The 18,958-nt window shown below is 37.9% G+C and overlaps 1 protein-coding gene across 27 annotated transcripts in view; it reads left to right on the forward strand.

Moving 5' to 3' along the window:
* Window positions 1-18,958, forward strand: part of TCF4 (transcription factor 4) — a 331,234-nt gene that overhangs the window by 267,699 nt on the left and 44,577 nt on the right. For all 27 annotated transcript variants that reach the window (XM_081150304.1, XM_081150294.1, XM_081150309.1 and 24 more), the window contains 2 exons: window positions 13,594-13,699; window positions 17,158-17,291. In XM_081150304.1, the coding sequence (XP_081006430.1) occupies window positions 13,594-13,699; window positions 17,158-17,291 (240 nt within the window). The remainder of the gene's footprint in view (window positions 1-13,593; window positions 13,700-17,157; window positions 17,292-18,958) is intronic.

Below are 18,958 nucleotides of genomic sequence, written 5' to 3' on the forward strand. Positions count from 1 at the left end.
TGGAGACCACCTTCTCTGGCTGTTTAGCTTACCTAAGACAGTGAGGCCGAATCACTGTAGACAGTTTTGAGTTTTGACAATGAGGGAGAATCATAAGTTCATTGACTTGCTAGAATGAAGAACATTGAATTTGCTAACAAAGAGATTATGAGTGACTTCAGTAAAAGCAGTTTTTATTTCAGTGGAAGGGCAGCCTCCTCACTTAATAATAGCTACATTATTTACCTAAATTTTCCATCTGGCAACTGATGACAGGGTTTACTGCTTAACAAATATGGCCCATCATTGGCCCTCTCTGCTACTGGAATACCATTTCCCTACAGATGGGTTCTCACCGGTATTTTTTTGTGAAGGACAACATAAATTATAGGCCTGCTACACTGTTTTGTTTTGTTTTAATTGAGGTGAAATTTACATAACGTAGAGTAACCTTTTTTAAAGTGAATGACTCAGTGGTATTTGGTACACTCACAGTGTTGAGCAGCCACCACCACATCTGTCTAGTTCTGAAACATTTTCATCACTCTGTAAGGAAACACCATACCTATTAACCAGCTCCTTCCCATCTGCCTACTGCTATGTTTTATAAACCTTTCATTTTGTCATATACACAAACATGCACACACGCACACAATACACATACCTATCTATCAAGGATTAGGAGAAAAGTACAGAGATTAAAATGTTCCAGACAGATGACCTAATGGACCCTAACTATGTAAGCAAAGAACTATATACAAGTGTGGGCAAAAGTAGTTTACAGTTGTAATACAAATAAATAATGCAATAATTAATACAGACTAATACAAGAATAAACTGTTTTGAGTACTCACAACTGTAAACCTACTTTGTCCCACTCCTGTATTTAATGAATGTTTCTCCACCAAGAAAAAGAAAAGGAAACATCTCCTGTTTCTTTTTAATCTTTCTGTATGTTTCTCTTAAGTTCTCACTAGATTCTAATTTATTAAGGAGGAAAAAAGAAAGATATCAGTTTTGAGCCTTTTATTATGTAAAACTGCCATATTCCTCTTCTTGTAAAAACATTTTCTCATTAATTTTACAACATTGAGAATTTAAACTGCTTCCCTTAATGCTAAGCGATCATCTGGACTTTACATTTCTGTTTTAAACATTCAGAATTATTGAACAAAGTAATTTGGTTATCAGAGATTTCATTTCTTGAAAATAAATTACATTCTCACTGTAATTTTTATTGTTAAAGAAGTTACTGTTGTTCATACTTATTTATACCCTTGTTATTCCAGAACAATATTTGAGGTCGCCAGCAGCAGATCTTTAAACTGTGTATCTTTAAAATTAAGAAAAATTAGATCAAGTGAAAAAATATCTAAAATTTAAGTACTAAAGAAAGTCAACATAATTATGTGAGCTATTTATTGTCAGCTACTTTTGTTAGGACATAATTGCCCTTTATTATTTCCTCACCTCCTTTAAGAAGGTTTTTTTAAAATAACTTTATCCTAATGAGTTGTTACTTTTGCATAAAGAAAAATTTACATTTCTTTTGCATAAGCATACAAAACATTACCTCTGTACATTTTCTGGTTGCTTGTTATACATCTGAAATCTCTCAGCTAGCTCCTAATGAAAATTCTGGCCTCTTAATTTTTTTTAAATGTACCAAAGCGCCTGGCCTTGTGCTATGCAATGAGTTAAATCAGTGAAATATTCCTGACTGATTTCCCCTAAAAGTTTGCCCTGGACATGGGAAAGGGGCAGGTATTTGAATGGATAATAGATAGAGAGGTGGCTGATTGGACATAGATGTTGACAATTTGCATACTTTTTTTTTTTCCACTTCAATCTGTGCCACAGAGTCATACATTTGGTAATTATTTCATGCTTTTGTTTTTAGTTGAAAGTAGTTAGAGCCATATGTTTTGACAGAAAAAAGATAATTTGTACTTTTGTTTTTGGCTTTTTGAAAGGGAGGATGGGTAGTAATTTTACAGTGTACCATGGCAATGATTGCTGTTCAAAACTTCACCAGATTGGAAACTCACTGTTCATAACAATTCTCCTGGTAAGCAGAAGATGGGGGCATCTGTTTGAAGCACCCAGAGTTAAGTTGGATGCTTCAAAATACAGGGTAGAACTGTACTTAGCACTAGTAGGTATCATTTACTGATAGGAAAATTTGATCTCCAGACTCCTTAGACTATAGGTGATTTGGAAGGATATTCTGATCAGGTGGAGCAATTCGGACCTGGGATTGGAAGTGAAAAGACCTGGGTTCTGACCCACTCCTGCCCTCACAGAGTCATGTGACTCCTGGGAAGCGAAGGCACTTACCCTCCTCAGCTTCTGTTTCCTTATGTAGAACATGGGTGAGACGGCTGATCGCTTGGATATATAATCTTTCTTAAAGTGATTATTAAATAAGATGCTGAAAGATTTTGTAGTTTAAAATACGGTGAAGATGGGAACTTTTTATAATGATTAATCAGATAATTTCACCAAATTTCCTTTTATACAATTAAGTTCAAGGCTAAAGAAGGTATCTAGAGAAGCATGTATTCCCTTTGATCTGTTAGAATAACGTCTCATTATCTTTTCATTCTTGCTTGGGTCTCTGCTCTTGAGAGTGTGTCTTTCTGCTTTTGTCTCACACAACCTTCTTCCTAACCACTCTTGCTTCCTGGGAAGGAATGTGTACTCAGGAGTGATGGCTCTCTGGCCGCCCGTGATGATTATATAGGACACAGCTCTGGAGCCACTCTGGATTGGAGGACGGAATGGCACATGTAGGGCAGCACAAGGTCAAACTCTGAAGAAATCAGCATTTTTGTTTGGTGCTGCTGTCCCTTCTTGGAAAGCCCTCTCCATACCCTCCCCCTTTCTCCATTTTCCTCTCATTCTTCGAAATTAATTCTTGAGAAAAGATCTGAGACTTCATCACGTTGAAGTGTAGTAACTGCTAGCAAACGATAACAGCATTTCCATTTCCCAAGATGGGGGGTGATTGGAGATGTGTTGACAAGTGGGTTTGTGACCATGGAAGTTTCCCGGGGATACAAGCCTTCACTCCATGTAGTGCTGTACATTATAAGGCCTGTAGTAATTTGTTTATTCAGTTGGTGTCCAAACTTATTAGAGCTTAGATCCCCTTTTAAAAGACACACCTATTAACATCCAGGGAAGGGTGTCAGCACTAGACTTCAGGCATCAACCTGTGGACTTGGGTTCAAAGACAAAAAGGGTAGGGAATGGTACTTCTTCCAGCTCTTCAGTGTGGACCATTATAGGTAATTGCCTCCACCTTCCAAAGAAAGCTGGGCCTTTCCTTTTGTCAGAGACAATGAATGTTCATCTTTCTCTACTGTGATGTTATTCTTGGTTTGACATGTATCTTGTGTGTGATGTGTGTGTTCATTCATTCTTGGGTGCGCTTAGAACTACTTGAGCCTGTGTTGTGCCAGGTACCACACACGCACATGTGCACACGCACATGCAGCACACCTGCACATTTTTTTCATCATACTGTTTTTAACCTTATCGTTTTTTCAATTGACACTCACCAGGCCTTCTTAAGTGATAATCAGTATTGGAATAAATCTAAAATTAATTTCCCTCTTTATTGTAACATCTTAGAATTTGTTGTCATCTTGAGGACATGCTGCCCTCATTTAATTAATGAAAAAATGCTTGCAGAGGTCACAGAGCTATTTATTGGCAGTATAACCAACTCTGTTTTGATGGTCCAACACTTCCTAATAAACAGTAGTTGTCATCTAAAAAAAGCAAGCAGTTGGTAGCCAGAGAGGCAGAAATAGTGCTGAGATGGGAGATGATCCATTAGAAAAATAGACAATCATGAATTTGATGTGTAGCTGTAAATAAAGATATAAATAACATTACATCTGTTTATGATTTAAGATAACTAGGAATAATGGAAATAATAAGTCATGTTCTTCTTAATATTACCTTTAATTTCTGATGAACATTTACTAAATAAAAGCTTGGAAACAGCTTCTGTTTAGTACATATTAAAGAGTTGTGCTGTGCTTAATATCCAGTCTTTCATCTGTGCCAATCCTGAGCCTGGTGGTGAAACCCGTTCTCACCTGAATAAGTAACAAAAGGAATGCAACCAGGAAGAAGTCAGGTTTCACCTGGACCAAATTTTATGCAATTAAGTATTTCCAGAGTTCGTTAGCCAGGTGTAATTTCATCAGCTGAAGGCATCCTCCGCCAGCGCTGAGGAACTCACCGTGTTAGCAGTGGACATTCCTGTGATACACCACGTTGAAAGAAATAGCAAACATACAGCGTCGGTGTGGGCTCAGTTAGAGCCAAGAGCACGAGAAATGCAGGTGTAAAAATAAAAGGAAGTATTTGTAGCCAGAGGCAAGTACACGGTAGACAGGACTGTATTCACACTTGACTTGAATGCTTTAAATAATATGGTGCTTTTTATCAATTTAGTGTCCTTGTATTTCACCACTCAGCCCCAGTGTACCTCTCAACAGATTACTTAACCTCTCTGTCCTTAGTACTATTCAACAAGAGTATTAATACCTGCTGCGCCTTTGCTCAGCTTCATGCCTGGAAGGCAGATGGATGGTCTTCTTTGTAATGCACACTAGAAGCTCCTTTGTGCTTCCCCCATTGCGGCCACCTAGTATTGTTCCCTTCTGCAAAACAGCCTTCCCAGGCCCTTGGCTGCTAAATGGCCGAGGAGTGTAGGAGACCCAGGGTTCTACAAAGCTGGGTTTTGATAGGCGTCCACAAACACCCTGAAGAGAAGCCTTCTCTATCAGGTGTTGTAGTGTAGTGGTGAAAACTCTGAGACGAGACTGCACTGTTTTGAGTTCCAGTTTCCCACCTAGCTAGCTGTATGACTGAGCAAGGTAACTTCTCTGTGCCTCACATTCCTTATCTGTAAAATTGATATGATAACAAAACAATAGCATTAGTGTAAAGACAAAATGAATATATGCACAGTTTTGCTGGAATAGTGTCTAGCATATCGTAAGTAAACTGTTAGTATTTTTATCATTGTCACCATTTTGTCATGCCAACTGTGACAAGAACTTGGGGCTGGCAGGCATTGGCACTAGGTCCTTTTCCAGTTCTGGAGAGTGTTAAGTTGTGATTCCATAATAAATTACTTCTCTTCTTTGTTTCTAATTGGTAACTTCTTGCATACGTTACTGAGATGGCTATAGGATAATATGTGAAAACTTAAAAATCTCAAGCATTCTAGATCTGTGATATCTTAGAAGAGTGAGCCTAATCCTACCTCTCCTGACATTTTTCTGCCAGTGGTAACACATTGAAAATACTTATAAAACGGGTGGGGAACATCCAGCCTGCAGGCCGCATACAGCCCAAGATATCATTTGGTGTGGCCCTGCCAAGGCAACTGCAGGCAGGACTTGAAATTCAATGAATCTAGGAGCTTTTTTCATAACTAATTTTTAAGTTGATAATTTTGTATGGCCCGTGAATGATGTTATAAATATCCAAATGGCCCTTGGCAGAAAACAGGTTCCCCACCCCTGTTCTAAAATAATGGCATGCAATGTAGATTTAAATTAAGTAATATTGTTAAACAATTACTAGTGATTCTGTCTCAGTTTTTTTAATTGAAGCAAGATTTTTTTTCTTCCTTGTAAATTTCTATACATGTTAAAGGCTACATGGACTCATTTTTGTGTAGAGTTTGAAATTTGATTTAGAGAAAAAACATAAAAATATCCTTGCCTTTTTATTTGAAGAAAAGAAAGAGCGAGGTAGAGCTACCAGGCCATAAAGCACACCAGGTCCTCAGTAGGTGCTGCGGCGTGTTGCACACAGAAGGTACACACTTCACAATGGGCCTGGCTCAGTGTGTCACAGCCTCGCACCCAGCCGGCCGCAGGCTGGGCGCCGGGGGAGCGCCTGGGCCGCAGCCCCTGATGCTGCGGATCACCCGGGTCCCTGTCTCTCCCTGCTGCTTTCTTTTGGGTCTTTTTGATATCTTTCAGTTGTACAATTTGGTCAATAAAGATACAAAGAAGGGAATTAAAATTCTTACCATTCTACTACTTCTTAACATAAAAGGATATTTGGTGGCTGAGAAAGATAAAACTCTTGGCTTTAATTCATTTATTGGATTTAGCTTCAGATTTAATTTACTCATGAACAGATCATCAAAACTCAGCTGATATTTAGAGGGGTAGAAAAATTACGTGCGATATGTGTGACGGGGAATATGGATGTATGTTCACAGTGACTTGTGTTCCATATATGTTACATATTCAAGGAATTTCTTTTATGGAGAATATATACATATTCTCTTTCATATATTTTTGCAATGCAGTATGTGTTAGAGTGAAGACAGGTCATTATTTGTTAGCAGAAATAAAATATGAATATCATACACATGAATGGTACATTTTACACATTTTTAATAATTGTGAAAAGAATTTTTTTAGACCAGCAATAAAGACCTTGAGGAGTAAGACTCTTCTTACTGGGAGTTATTTTAGGACACTGAGAACTATTTGGTTACTTCCTATGAAAGCTTTAACTGATTTAAATAACAGCTTCATAATTTCAACAGCTTATACCCAAAATATTTCCATTTTTAATTAAATATCAATCTCTCTGTCAATATATTGCAAACATTTATGTGTTATCTCTAAACAGATTTCCTATTTATGTGATAATGCAAATTGGCCTGTAACCATCACTTGGAAATTAAGTAGGATCTCTTTCCATTAGTAAATATTCCTTGAATTTGGTCATTATACTGAGACTATATCAGGTGAATAATTTTTATTTCTTAGTTGTTTTTGGTTTTTGGTGTTTCGTGTGTGTGTGCACTCTTAGATTCTGTATTGTCTTACTATTACATACCTTTGAACATTACTCGCTTTGCCTTTAAACCTTGTAAGAACTTATTCAACTCTGTTTCTTGAATCTGTTTATTAACCTTTCATGCCATTTTACTGTTCATTAGAATACTTATAAAATTAAAAAACACTTTGGGAAGGAGAGTGCCAAGAGGACTGGACAAGAAATCAGGAGCCCTGGGCTCTGTCCACCCCCTTTGACCTCTTCTTTTTGCTCATTTGCAAAATAAGGGCGAACTTACTTGAGCTTTAAATATGTAAGGCCAAGAGGCAGGCCAGCTTGCAGCAGTTGGCGTAGCGAGGAACACAAGCAAAGAAGGGAGACGACAAGGTTTAGAAAGAAAAAATACAACTGAAGAGAGAGCAGGAGGAACCCAGTTACCAATATTGTGAAAACAAAAGATCAGAAAAAGTTAAAAATCTATTCAAGCTGTATTGTCTAAAAAAGGTGAGTGCAACATGTCTAACCAAAGACATTAGAGGCCAAGACAAAATTGCAATTAAAGAGTTTCTTACTTTTATTTCCTACACATCCAGACACATGGGGTCACAGATAGTCTTCCCTCGTGTTCTACTGGGTACAGTATGCAAGAATTTGGGCAGATGGTTATAAAAGAACTTTAAGAAATGGAATCAAAAGTAATAAATAAAACTGAAATCTAAATGTCCTGCCATTCAATAATGTCAACATTTATTACACACTAGTTGTATGCTAGCTACTTAGGGATACAGAGAAATTTGTCTCTCCCTCTAGTCCACCAGAGGAGTTCTTGCTTTTGTAGCCTAAAGAGAATAGCAAGTCTTCATTGAGCTGGCCTTGTTGCAATAGCTGCTGTAACCACGGGTGACATGCATGGCCCAGCAGGACTCTTCACAGACAAGCATGTCTAGACCAACACTTCCCATAACACTTGCTGCCGTGGTGGTGAAGTTCGGTGTTGGTGATGTCTAGTGTGATAGCCAGTGGCCATGTGTGGCTGTTGAGCACTTGAAATGTGGCTACTATGACTGAGGCACTGAGTATTTAACTTGACTTAATTTTAATTAACCTTAATTCAAATAACGACATATTACTAATGGCTCTCATATTGGACAGCACCATTCTAGACATGTTAAAAATAGCTAAAGGTAATAAGTAACACAAGATATAATAATATCATTTATTGAGTGACTACAACAGATTAGGAATTATGTTTAACAGATATTGTCTCTAAGTCTCACAATAAGTATAGCCTCATTTGACAAAGGAACCTGAGAGATAAATTGCTTTGTTATATCCACACAACTGCGAGAGCTGGAATTTGAAGAGTTGATCTGACTCCAGAGCTGGGTAATTTCTCCTATCCTGCTGAATGTATTTCTATATTATCTGGAGACTGTGTCTTTTAAGTACATCTTCCCCTTGCTTTATGGATCAGCTAGCAATATACCTTTACCTTGGTCACATAGAACAGTTATAGTGTCCATTTTAAATCTTCTAAATGTGGAGGTATCACTGCGCATGGGCCGTTCTTTTCTCTTAATGTGACCCATGTCCGTCAAACAATACTGTAAGAGTTGAGGGTCCAATCCAGTTAGCTGCCTCAGTAGCATTAGCTGATCACCTAAAAGTGCTTTTCCCCATTAGATGCTAAGGAGCATCAAAGCGTTGCCTCTGTCCACAAACATCAGGCACACACTGTAAGCTCTTGGCACGTGAGTGTTTAACTCTCACACTTTAGAATATTTGTGAAATCTCCCCAGGTTCGAGCTACTAAGTGAACCCTACTGGAGCTTGGGATTCTGAGGCATAGTTCTGCTTTGCTATTTTCTCCTCATCATGGAGCATACAGGAACTCTCTTTAAGGGTCTGAAAGTCTTGATTACAATGTTTTAGTTATTATGAACTGAAACTCTTTGGAAATTATATGCTCAGATGGTATGTGCAGAATCACCAAGGGGTAGTAAAGTTAAGGAATGTTCAGGGTATGCCGGGTGGTCCAGTGTTTGTCACCCAGCCCTCAGTTACACACCTCATGATGCGTGAGCTGTAGCTACTTCACTTGATCTCAGTTTATCTTCCCATTTCAGGAAGCAAGTAATAGTAACGTATCCTGGTTTCACTCTGAACATGTCTTATCGCATTCTATTTTCTTAAAAGGTAATTATGAGACCCCACAAGAATATTTCTACAAACTATGGCCAAATATACCTTGCATTGATAATTATAGATACCCTTTATTTTTTGCCTTTAAGAGCAAGAAATTGTTCAGTGGAAAGAACACAGACTTTGATAACCTGTTTAAATCCTTTCTTTACAAATTGTTAAATTTTTAACCTAGATCCCTGGATGGTGTGGCTCATTTGGTTGGGTGTTGTCCCTTGCACTGAAGGGTTGCAGCTTCCATTCCCAGTCAGGGTACAGGGCCAGGTTGTGGGCTCAGTCCCCAGTGGGGGGCTTGTAGGCAGCCAATCAATGTTTCTCTCTCACACAGATGTTTCCCTCCCTCTCCCTCTCTCTTCCTGTCTCTCTAAAAATCAGTAAAAATTCTTTAAAAGAAAAAAAAAGAAAATTAACCTAGAAAGGTGGCTTAATTTTCCTGAGTCATATTTGCCCAGATAATAAAAACAATAGCAGTACAATATTAACACTATTGTCTGAGGTTTATTGTCAGATAAAAATGAAAACATCAAAGCAGAAAAAGTAGGATATGCATTCTACTCCCCCCCCCTTTTTTTTTTTTGCTTAGTTTTCTTCTAATAGGCAGAGGTTCTAGTTAAGAGGATGAATCATATTGTTTCTTTGATGACTGCACAAAGGATTCATCAGGACCACTGGATGGTTGAATGGAACAGCTAATGTACAATAGTAATACTTTTCCAATTACAACAAAAATTAAATATATGAAATGAAAACACGTTGTTTTTATCAGTTCAGGGTTTAATGTTATCTACAGAGCTTTGTTAAACTCAGAATTTTTATATGTACAGTTTTGTTTTAAATTCAGGATTGTATGAGAAAAGATGTAGTGTTTACTTTGAATATATATATATATATATATATATATATATATATATATATATTTAAATATATCTTTATTGATTTCAGAGAGAGGAATGGAGAGGGAGAGAGAGAGATAGAAACATCAATGATGAGAGAGTCATTGATGGAACCCGCAACCCGGGCATGTGCCCTGACTAGGATTCGAACCCCGATCGCCTGGATCCTAGGTCAATGCTCAACCGCTGAGCCACGCCCGGCCGGGCTACTTTGAATATTAACTATACTTTGCTGTTAGTTTTCCATGGAGGTTTTATTCAACAAATAGTTCACTACAGAAGCTGTCGCCTATGAGCTTTGGCCAAGTTTCCCCATTTCCAATTTTGTAGCAAAAATTTCTCACTTCTTCAGTTACTCTTATGGGAGGAATGGGAATGTCAGAAGGCACCTCAGTCTAAGCTACCTTATCAGAGAAAAACTAAGTGTAGATCTTTGTTTCCCTTTAGAACTTTACTCATGTTTCATTGGTGGAGTCACTTCCATACATTGATCTAGAGTTTGAGATTTTTTATTTTATTTTTCATTGGACCAATTTTCTGGTGTTAGTCATTAAAAACGATTCCAACTATTTGAAGATACCTGGCATGTTTGTTATCGTTTTGTTAAATAAAAAGCTATCTTAATTAACAATGTCTACATCACTTTTCTATTTACCTGGAAAAGTAATAATTACAAGTAGATAATGTGAGTTTTTCTAATTGACTTGAGTATCTTTATTAAACACCTTATTGAAAGCTGTACTCTGAAGTCTTTTGGTTGAGAAATTGGCAAAATAGTTAACTGAACTAAAAACAATGAGGCAGCTCACTGGTTGTCTAGGTTGTTAAAGATGAAAACATGAAGGCTAACTAAAGTTTTTGTTATGATCATTATGAGCACTTTGTTTTCACAAATAGCATCTTATACCTCCACCTCCATTTTTTACAGAAAGTCACCTTTAAAGCATGGAAAATAAAGAGCAGTCCATGGTGGGATAGCTTGATCAAGGGCATTCCTTTAGCAGTTGCTTTGAATTTTCTTAAAATGGGGGGGTTGAACCAAATACATTCTTTTGATCTCTTCTTTTAAAAGTATAATAGTTTTATGTGATACTTATTTTACTTATTTTTATAAACAAATATATAGAGCACTTACCTTAAAAATAACTTTTGTGGTGACAAAGTAGGTAAATGACATTATACCAGATCTTTAAATTACGATATAAAGAAAATTTATAAAATATTCAGAAATTGCCTTTTAAAAAAACTGTTCAACAATGTTCCATTTCTTGTTAACAACGACTTTCGTCTTGTCTAAAGAGTCTTCATTTGGCTACAGCACCAGAAAAACAAGTTGGTCGGTATACGATACCCTAAGAACTTGTTCAATCCCATAGATACTCTTTTTCGTGCAGGCAGCATTTATGAATTTGCAGTAAGTGATCTTAGCCACAGATCTTTGAGACTGATCATAATTCATAGTCAAAGTCACTTCCTTATACATGAGCAAAATTACCAAAGATTTGACCTTATTTCACAAAAGAAATGTCAAATAATTCTATCTAAATTCGGGAGGGGGGTGGATTAACCTGCTTAGGAGCCATCAAATGGTGTTGATATAATACTGTACATGTTTAAGGATAATGTAGTAGAATATGTAATTAAAATTAAGCTATTATCCTAAAGGGATTTATTTCAATTGTTTTTAAATATAGGATTATTTAATAATGAGTCAGAGTTTATTTTCAGTTTTATAGTAAATATATTGAGTTCTGAAATTTGGCGATAACACATAGCACACTTAGCTTATATTAACACCGACTGGCCAAATGGCTGTCAGGCTAATAGCCTGTAGATATATTATAGTCACATTATGCTCATTCTGTTCTTAGAATGAGATGATCTAATTTTCAATTTCCCCTTGTTCTAGAAGGTAATGTTTTCTTTTATTTTTTTTAACCTACTCTCAAGATCTTCTCTAACTGCATTTAGGAGCATTTCCGAAACTGTTTGTTAGTTGTATAGTTCTCAAGAAAATACTGGGTTTTGCTTTGTAGAACTGAGAATATTGATTTGTTTGGGGATTCCTGGCTCAAGGTGTATTCCTTATCCCTTAAAGATACTTGAAAAAATTCCCCCATTACTGTAATCCCTTTGAAAATGGAAGCCCAGAGCTGTTTATACATTTAAACTATGAAGAACATTTAAAAATAAAATGAAATATAGGGCTTATATCCCACCAGGACTTAGGAAAAATCCTTGTTTTCTAAAGCGCACATGGGTTTTTCTGGTTTGTTTTTGTTTTGTTCAGCCTCCAGGACCTCCCAATTTTCAGGGGCACTGTGGGGCATATGTAGCGTTTATTTGGTGTATGTGTGTGTATTTATATTTTCCACATCTGTCTCCGTGGACCTGTCCTTTGTGAAATCCTAAACCTTATATTAATGCCTAGTCTGTGATTCATGGTGCTCTGAGAGCAATTATATAATTTTTCCTGGGGTGTTTATTTGATGGTGCCGTAAGGGGGGCGTTGGTTTCTGCGGCCCCGCCGTTGCCTTTTCCTTGGGGAGCCCCTCCCCTCCGCGTGGCCTGCGAGCGCCGCTCGGGCTCCCTGCCAGCCCTGCGAGCTGCCGCCTGCTCCAAAATGGAGGCTCCCGGGAAGGTGTCCGTTTCTCCAGGACGACAGGCCTTCGGTCTCTCCCGCCATCTGGAGAGAGGAGCTTTGGAACAAAAGAAAATGGGGATTCAAAAAAATTATAGTTAGCAAAAAAGGCAAGGGGAAAACCAATTAAAGTTAAACTATACCTTATGAATTTATGCCTTTCCAGGATGCTGTCATCTTTAAGGGAAACATAAACGAGAAAAATACACAGGTTATTTTTATAAAGACCCAGTTCCCCAAGTCTCATGAGTATTAGTAAACAAATGTAAGAAAATTAGGATTTGGGCACACTTTTTAAAGTTTATTGCACACACAAATGTAATAGGAGCTCTACAGGAGGGCCCCCCCCTTCGTGTGCACACTGATTGTTGGTGGTCTGTGTAGAGCTGGGCCGCTAGTGGCCTTTTTCATGCATCTCTGCTGTCGTGGTCCCCTGACACCATGGGAATTTAATATTCCAAGATTTGTCACTTTTGTCATTTTGAATAGTGCATTTGTTTTCTCTGTCTTTCTCTCAAAAGTGAACATTTTAATTGGAAGGTAGAGTTAAAGGGGAGAGGCTTCGTAAGTTTTACAAATGTCTAACCACTGTGCTGTACACCTGAAACTAATAAAATTGAATATCAACTGCAATTGAAAAATTAAGAAAACATTTTAAAAGGGAGAGGCTTGATGCACATCTTTCTGTTTTTACCCTTCATGTGCTCTCCTTGGCCATCTATGCTTTTTGGAAAAAAAAAAAAGGGGGGATATTTCAACTCTCAGGATCACCGTATTGGTATTATATAACATATTTATAACTAGACATAGTTGCCGTAGTCTTGCCTGTGACTTGAAAATATCACACCCGTTCCCCATTCACACAAATATACTGAGCATTTGGGGTGGGGCTATCTTTTGTTTCTGAAAGGAGCAGTGTTTCTAGGCTTTTAGAATTAGAACGCACATGGTAGAAATTTAGCATTGTGAGCCTGCTTCTGATACAGTAATGGACCTTGAGATACTTTGGTCAATGCAGGCAGCCAGACTAAATTGCCTCTCCTTCCTCAGGTTTATGCTCCATCAGCAAGCACTGCCGACTACAATAGGGACTCGCCAGGCTACCCTTCCTCAAAACCAGCAGCCAGCACTTTTCCCAGCTCCTTCTTCATGCAAGGTAAGATGTCACCTCCCATAACCACAAACCCACTGTGCAGTATTCCCTGGCCTTTTCATGTCATATGTGGAACAAATGACTGCTGAAGTGATGGATACCCAAGAAATGGAATACTAGGAAAGTAGAGAATATTGAAGATCATGCTCTTCTTAGGAATTGTAGTCCTTACAAATAAACTAATTAAAGCTTTCCTAAGACCTGGTTTTTACCTGCAAGCCACTTGAGCAATGATGAGTTAAAATTAGACTGGTTTGCTTTACTGATAACCGGTGCTCTTTGGAGGATGGCCTTCCGTGGCTGGTCATGTAAGCGGCTTCATCCCTCAAGAAGAGTATGTGTACATGATTTAACCACCTGGGAAAAACTTTTCATTGTAAGTAATTTTATATAAAAATTTTAGCCCTTACTGTTTCATAGGTAAGAATAAGCATCTCATTTGGATCGATGAAGTGACCTGTCCAAAGACACAGCAAAAACTTTACTCTAGCATGCTAACTGGAGTAGGCCCAAAGACCCAGTTTCCCTCCCAGACAAATGCAGAATAGTATAACTTCATGGTAGAAAAGTGTATTTCTTCTAACTGGTCAGTATATTTGATTAAATGCACGTGGATATGTGGTCCCTGAGTTTGCCACTGATAGCACAGCCCCCATCTACTGCTTGAGAAGAGACCAGGATGGTTGAAATAGTAGCAGCTGCAGTGAGAAGAGAGAGTTTGGAGGGTGCAGCTAAGGCTCCACCTCTGGTATGTCTATGACACTGTCACAATGTGATGGTCATGTTACCAGGTTAATACTCTGCAGTTCAGATATGAAATTGACTGAGAGCCCATGCCTGCAAAACTTTAGCTCTTTCTGCCTGGCTGTGAAAACCCTGTTTAAGTGTGCCCTTGGCAAAGTGACTTGGGATTTCCTTCTTCATGCAGCCCTAGAAAGGGCCATGTCATGGCAAGGGGAGTGTGCTTGGGGCAGCAGATACCAGGGGAGCAGCCTGGTGTCTAGCTTAGATTACAGTGGACACACTCAAAGTCATTCTGATTAAAATGGATTTATTTTCTTTCCCTTTAGAGTGTCAGCTCTATTAGGTTATTAGCTCACTTGTGAAATTCCATGGAAAATCTATGAAATTGAATAGAATGGGTCCCTCAGGAATAGAGAGGATTTGTTCCACACATAATGGAGCCCGTGTTCATAGGGATCCCTTTATCTCTGTGACCCGTCCTAGGTGTAACTCTCAAAGGAACACACCAGGTTTGTCACTTGGGTGTGTTCTGTGCCATTACATCTACAAACAGCAGCCACATTAGCATCAGCTCCCTCTCTTGTGACCAGTCAGAGAAACTGTGCTGCCGGTGCTTATAGAGATTGTCAGCTCAAGTATTCCCCACTCAGAACAGGTTTTCACTGAGGACACTGACGGAAAGATAGATGTCTTATGCCCGCCCTCAGGGAGGTGGCTCGCTTCAACTGCGCACTGCAGAGGAGATCGGGTGGGTTAAACAGTAGGTTCTCTCCCTGCAGACCACGCAAACGAGGAGGAACACATTTTCTTTTCTGCACATGAATACCCAAAAAGCAAAAAATAATGTTTTCAACTTGACATTTATGATGAGCACAATTAATTTGCACATGTCTAATTCTATTCTTTCAAAACAGCATTATGCCAAGATCATGGGATGTGATAAATATTAATTTACTGTGAAAAGCATAATTTATGTAAAGTATGTATTTTTATAGGTCTGCATTGATTTGAGTGTTCTGTGTTAACAAATCCTAAATGTATTTCCATATAGTGCCTCATGTTGTCAAAATGTTTCAAGAGACTCCTGTTCAATGATATATATTCTCAATTTATTTGTCATATATGCCATCTATTTGAAATGTTAGTGGTCTTGAACTTCATATTTGAAGTTAAGGTGACATCTAAACTTCCTCATTCTCAGGGCTAAATCTAAAGTCGATGAAAAATAACTTTTTGAAAGTCTTATGTTTTCACATTACGATCCCAGAAACAGCGCCTCGTGGTCCTGTTTCACATTGGCTTCCTTCAGTGAGGGGTGCATGGTGCCCTGGGAATTCAGGCCTTGAAGAAACATGCAGTTTAGAGGAAAGATATTCAGAGATTGTCAGAGGCATATTTTAAACCTACTACTGTGAGGCCTCTTATTTTTAACTTTAAATTTCCATCTTCTAGTTACAATTCTTAAACTATCAAAATCGCAGGCATGATTTTGCTTGCATAGTTCTTAAGACATTTATAGATTATTCCTCCCTATCCTGAAACTATTCCAGTTTTCTGAATTCTAACTTCTGAGTTTAAAATCTCAGAGAAAAGTCTCATGAAATAGAGTATCAGACTTAACTTCCCTATTGCCTAAATTTTCAAATGGCCTTTATTAAATAAAATGCATGGTGAAAATAATCTTATTTTCAGAAAGCAGTACCTGCTATATTGTTAGCACCTAGCTGATGGCCTGATATATATCTGGCACTCAGTAATTTTTGTTAAACTTGACAGAAAGAAAAATTGAATGAACCCAGCAGTAACATAGGTCCTTCCCCCCACCCCTACCCACTTAATTTGAGAAACGTAAAACAAACAATCTCCCATACTAACTGCTAGGCCAGTAGACCTAGAGAATGAAAAGAATCTGTAGGAATGTTTTTAATATGCTATTAACAAAATTTTAACTTGATATTAAAAGATACTTTATATAATTTTCATATTATTTTAGACCTCTTTTAAACTCATAGTTTTATAAAACCCAGAGGCCCCCACAGTTGACTGTAGCATAATATCCACCTTATGATGTGTGTACTCTTTGAATTTTGAATTGCTACTGAAGGCTTCAGATAGCCATATAACTAGATATCAAAAAATTAAAGGAAACAGAAACTCAGAACAATATATTTGAGACTCCTCTTCCCTATATATCATAATGTAATTCCAACTTTAATTCTATCTACTTTGTAAATGAAATTCAGTCTTTTAAATATGGGATTCTTTTTCATTATTACTTATTTCTTTATATGCTTTTTAAACTTGTAAACTTGCCAACTGTGTAATGTCTCAGGTATTTTATTTTCACCCGAAAATTTGAAACAATTTAACTTTTTAGTTAGTTTTCATAGAAAAAGGGATCAGAGTGCTTCTAACAAATGTCTCCTTTAGCATTAGCCTGCTAACTTGACATAATTCTATGTAGAAATGTGTTCTGTTTTTCTTTTACAGTTGAATTTTTACTAAGAACACTTTACTGTGTTAAATATTTATATTTGTTTGGCAATATAGAATCATTTGGGAAAAAATAATGATGACTTTTTTCAGATGTAACCAGCTAACTGACACAAAGATGAATGCACAAGAGAGAGCCATTTTCAAGTATCTGAGAAAAAAACTATTCTATAAAGCAAGGCTGACTGCCTCAGAGAAGTCACGGTTTTCTTTGTCCTTTACAGATGGTCATCACAGCAGTGACCCTTGGAGCTCCTCCAGTGGGATGAATCAGCCTGGCTACGGAGGAATGCTGGGCAATTCTTCTCATATTCCACAGTCTAGCAGCTACTGTAGCCTGCACCCACACGAACGTTTGGTAAGGCAGATTTGCATGGTAATGGGCACAAAACAGCTAGTTTGTGGAACCTCCCGTGTCTTTCCATGCGCGTACACAGGACTCTGCCAGTGAATGCAGAATCGGTGCGCACCCTCTGTTCTTGCAGTTGCATTGTTTCTGTGATCAAAGACGTAACCGAGCGAGATCACCTTTGTCGGTCCTTTGGGGCTCTTTGTCCTTGCCCTCCTGCTTATTGGCTCTTGTTCTGTGCTTTCTTAATCACAGTGTCAGCTTCCTTGGTCACATAGACACACACTGTATGTGAGCTGCAGAATTCAGCTATGGCAGTTCCTTTTTTTCTGTCTGTAGTTTTGAAGAATATACTGTAGGGGGCAGAGTGAGAGTCAGTAGACTTTGAGGGGAGGTGATAGCATCACCCATGGGCGTTTCCACGCCCCTTGACTGGCTTCTGTCAGTCGTGACAGTTTTGACCTGTTGCGCCACACTGGGAAGAGAGAGTTCATTTTTCTGTATACTCCCATCAGTAATAGCAACCATGGGGTTTCTGATAGAGCAGATTCCAAATTTTCCATATTTTAGCTTTAATTCCACACCTTCAAGCTCCCACTGATACTCTGTTTAGCCTCACTACAATTGAAAACTGCTGTAGAATGTTACCCTTTTTTCTTTTATTACTAAAGTTTCCACTCTGCCCATCACCTACACTCATCCATTCTGGAATTAACTGGTCTTTACCCCAGAGGAAGCAACTCACTTGATGTTTTTCTAGCCTCAAAAATAACCACAACCAAGAGTTCACTTATGAATTTAAGCCTATCATTAAATGGAGGAAAGAGTACTTCTAGATCATGCATTAGGTTTGGAATGCAGATAAGATGAGACCTAGTCCCTGTGCAATAATATAGTTTTAAAAATGTATGGACATCGAATCCTACAAATGTAAAAGGGTATGACCAGTTCACTTATCATTAGTGGTATTTATATCATTTCTCTTTATCTTGTAAGTTTCCCCTTTTTTCTAATACCCAGATTTATGTTTCCTTCTCTGCTTCGATCTAGGCTATTGTACTTTTGAGATTTCTGCGGTCTTTCTTCTCTTTTGTTCAGCCACTAGAAATATGGAAAAGGTGACTTATATCTCTTCTAACAACCGAAACAATTCCAGAAGTTATGATTTCTGAAATCCTTGAAAATACCTATTTATTTAGTCCTAGAGACAGAGGCACTATGTGGTCAATTAACCTATTCCTTAACGAGAGACAAATGATGAAGATGGAATTGGCCTTTTTATATTATCTCCTAAGTTTGAATGTGTAAATCACAAACTATCTCAAATTTCAGTACATTTTCACTAAATAGCAGATGATTTACTTGCAAATTTTCTCTTCTCCCACCTCCTGCTTGGAGGTATTAGAGTGAGCTTAGAGAAATATCAACTGTTGTTATACTAGAATTTCATCTTGGCTAACATTTTTACTTCCCTGTCATCATTTTCCATTTCTCTAAGAAACTCATGATCAAATCTACATGTGTCCTATGTGCAAGGAAAGGTTCGATTACACATAAAAGATTTTGGCACTATGCTAATATGTTGGAATTTCAGTCCTTTTTAAGAGTTGTCTACCTGACATTTATTTTTCTTCCCTCCTATATTTCTTTTTTCTTTCCCTATCATGGTCTAGAAT

This window comes from Miniopterus schreibersii, assembly GCF_964146895.1.
Source record: "Miniopterus schreibersii genome assembly, chromosome: 10".
Lineage (NCBI taxonomy): Eukaryota > Metazoa > Chordata > Mammalia > Chiroptera > Miniopteridae > Miniopterus > Miniopterus schreibersii.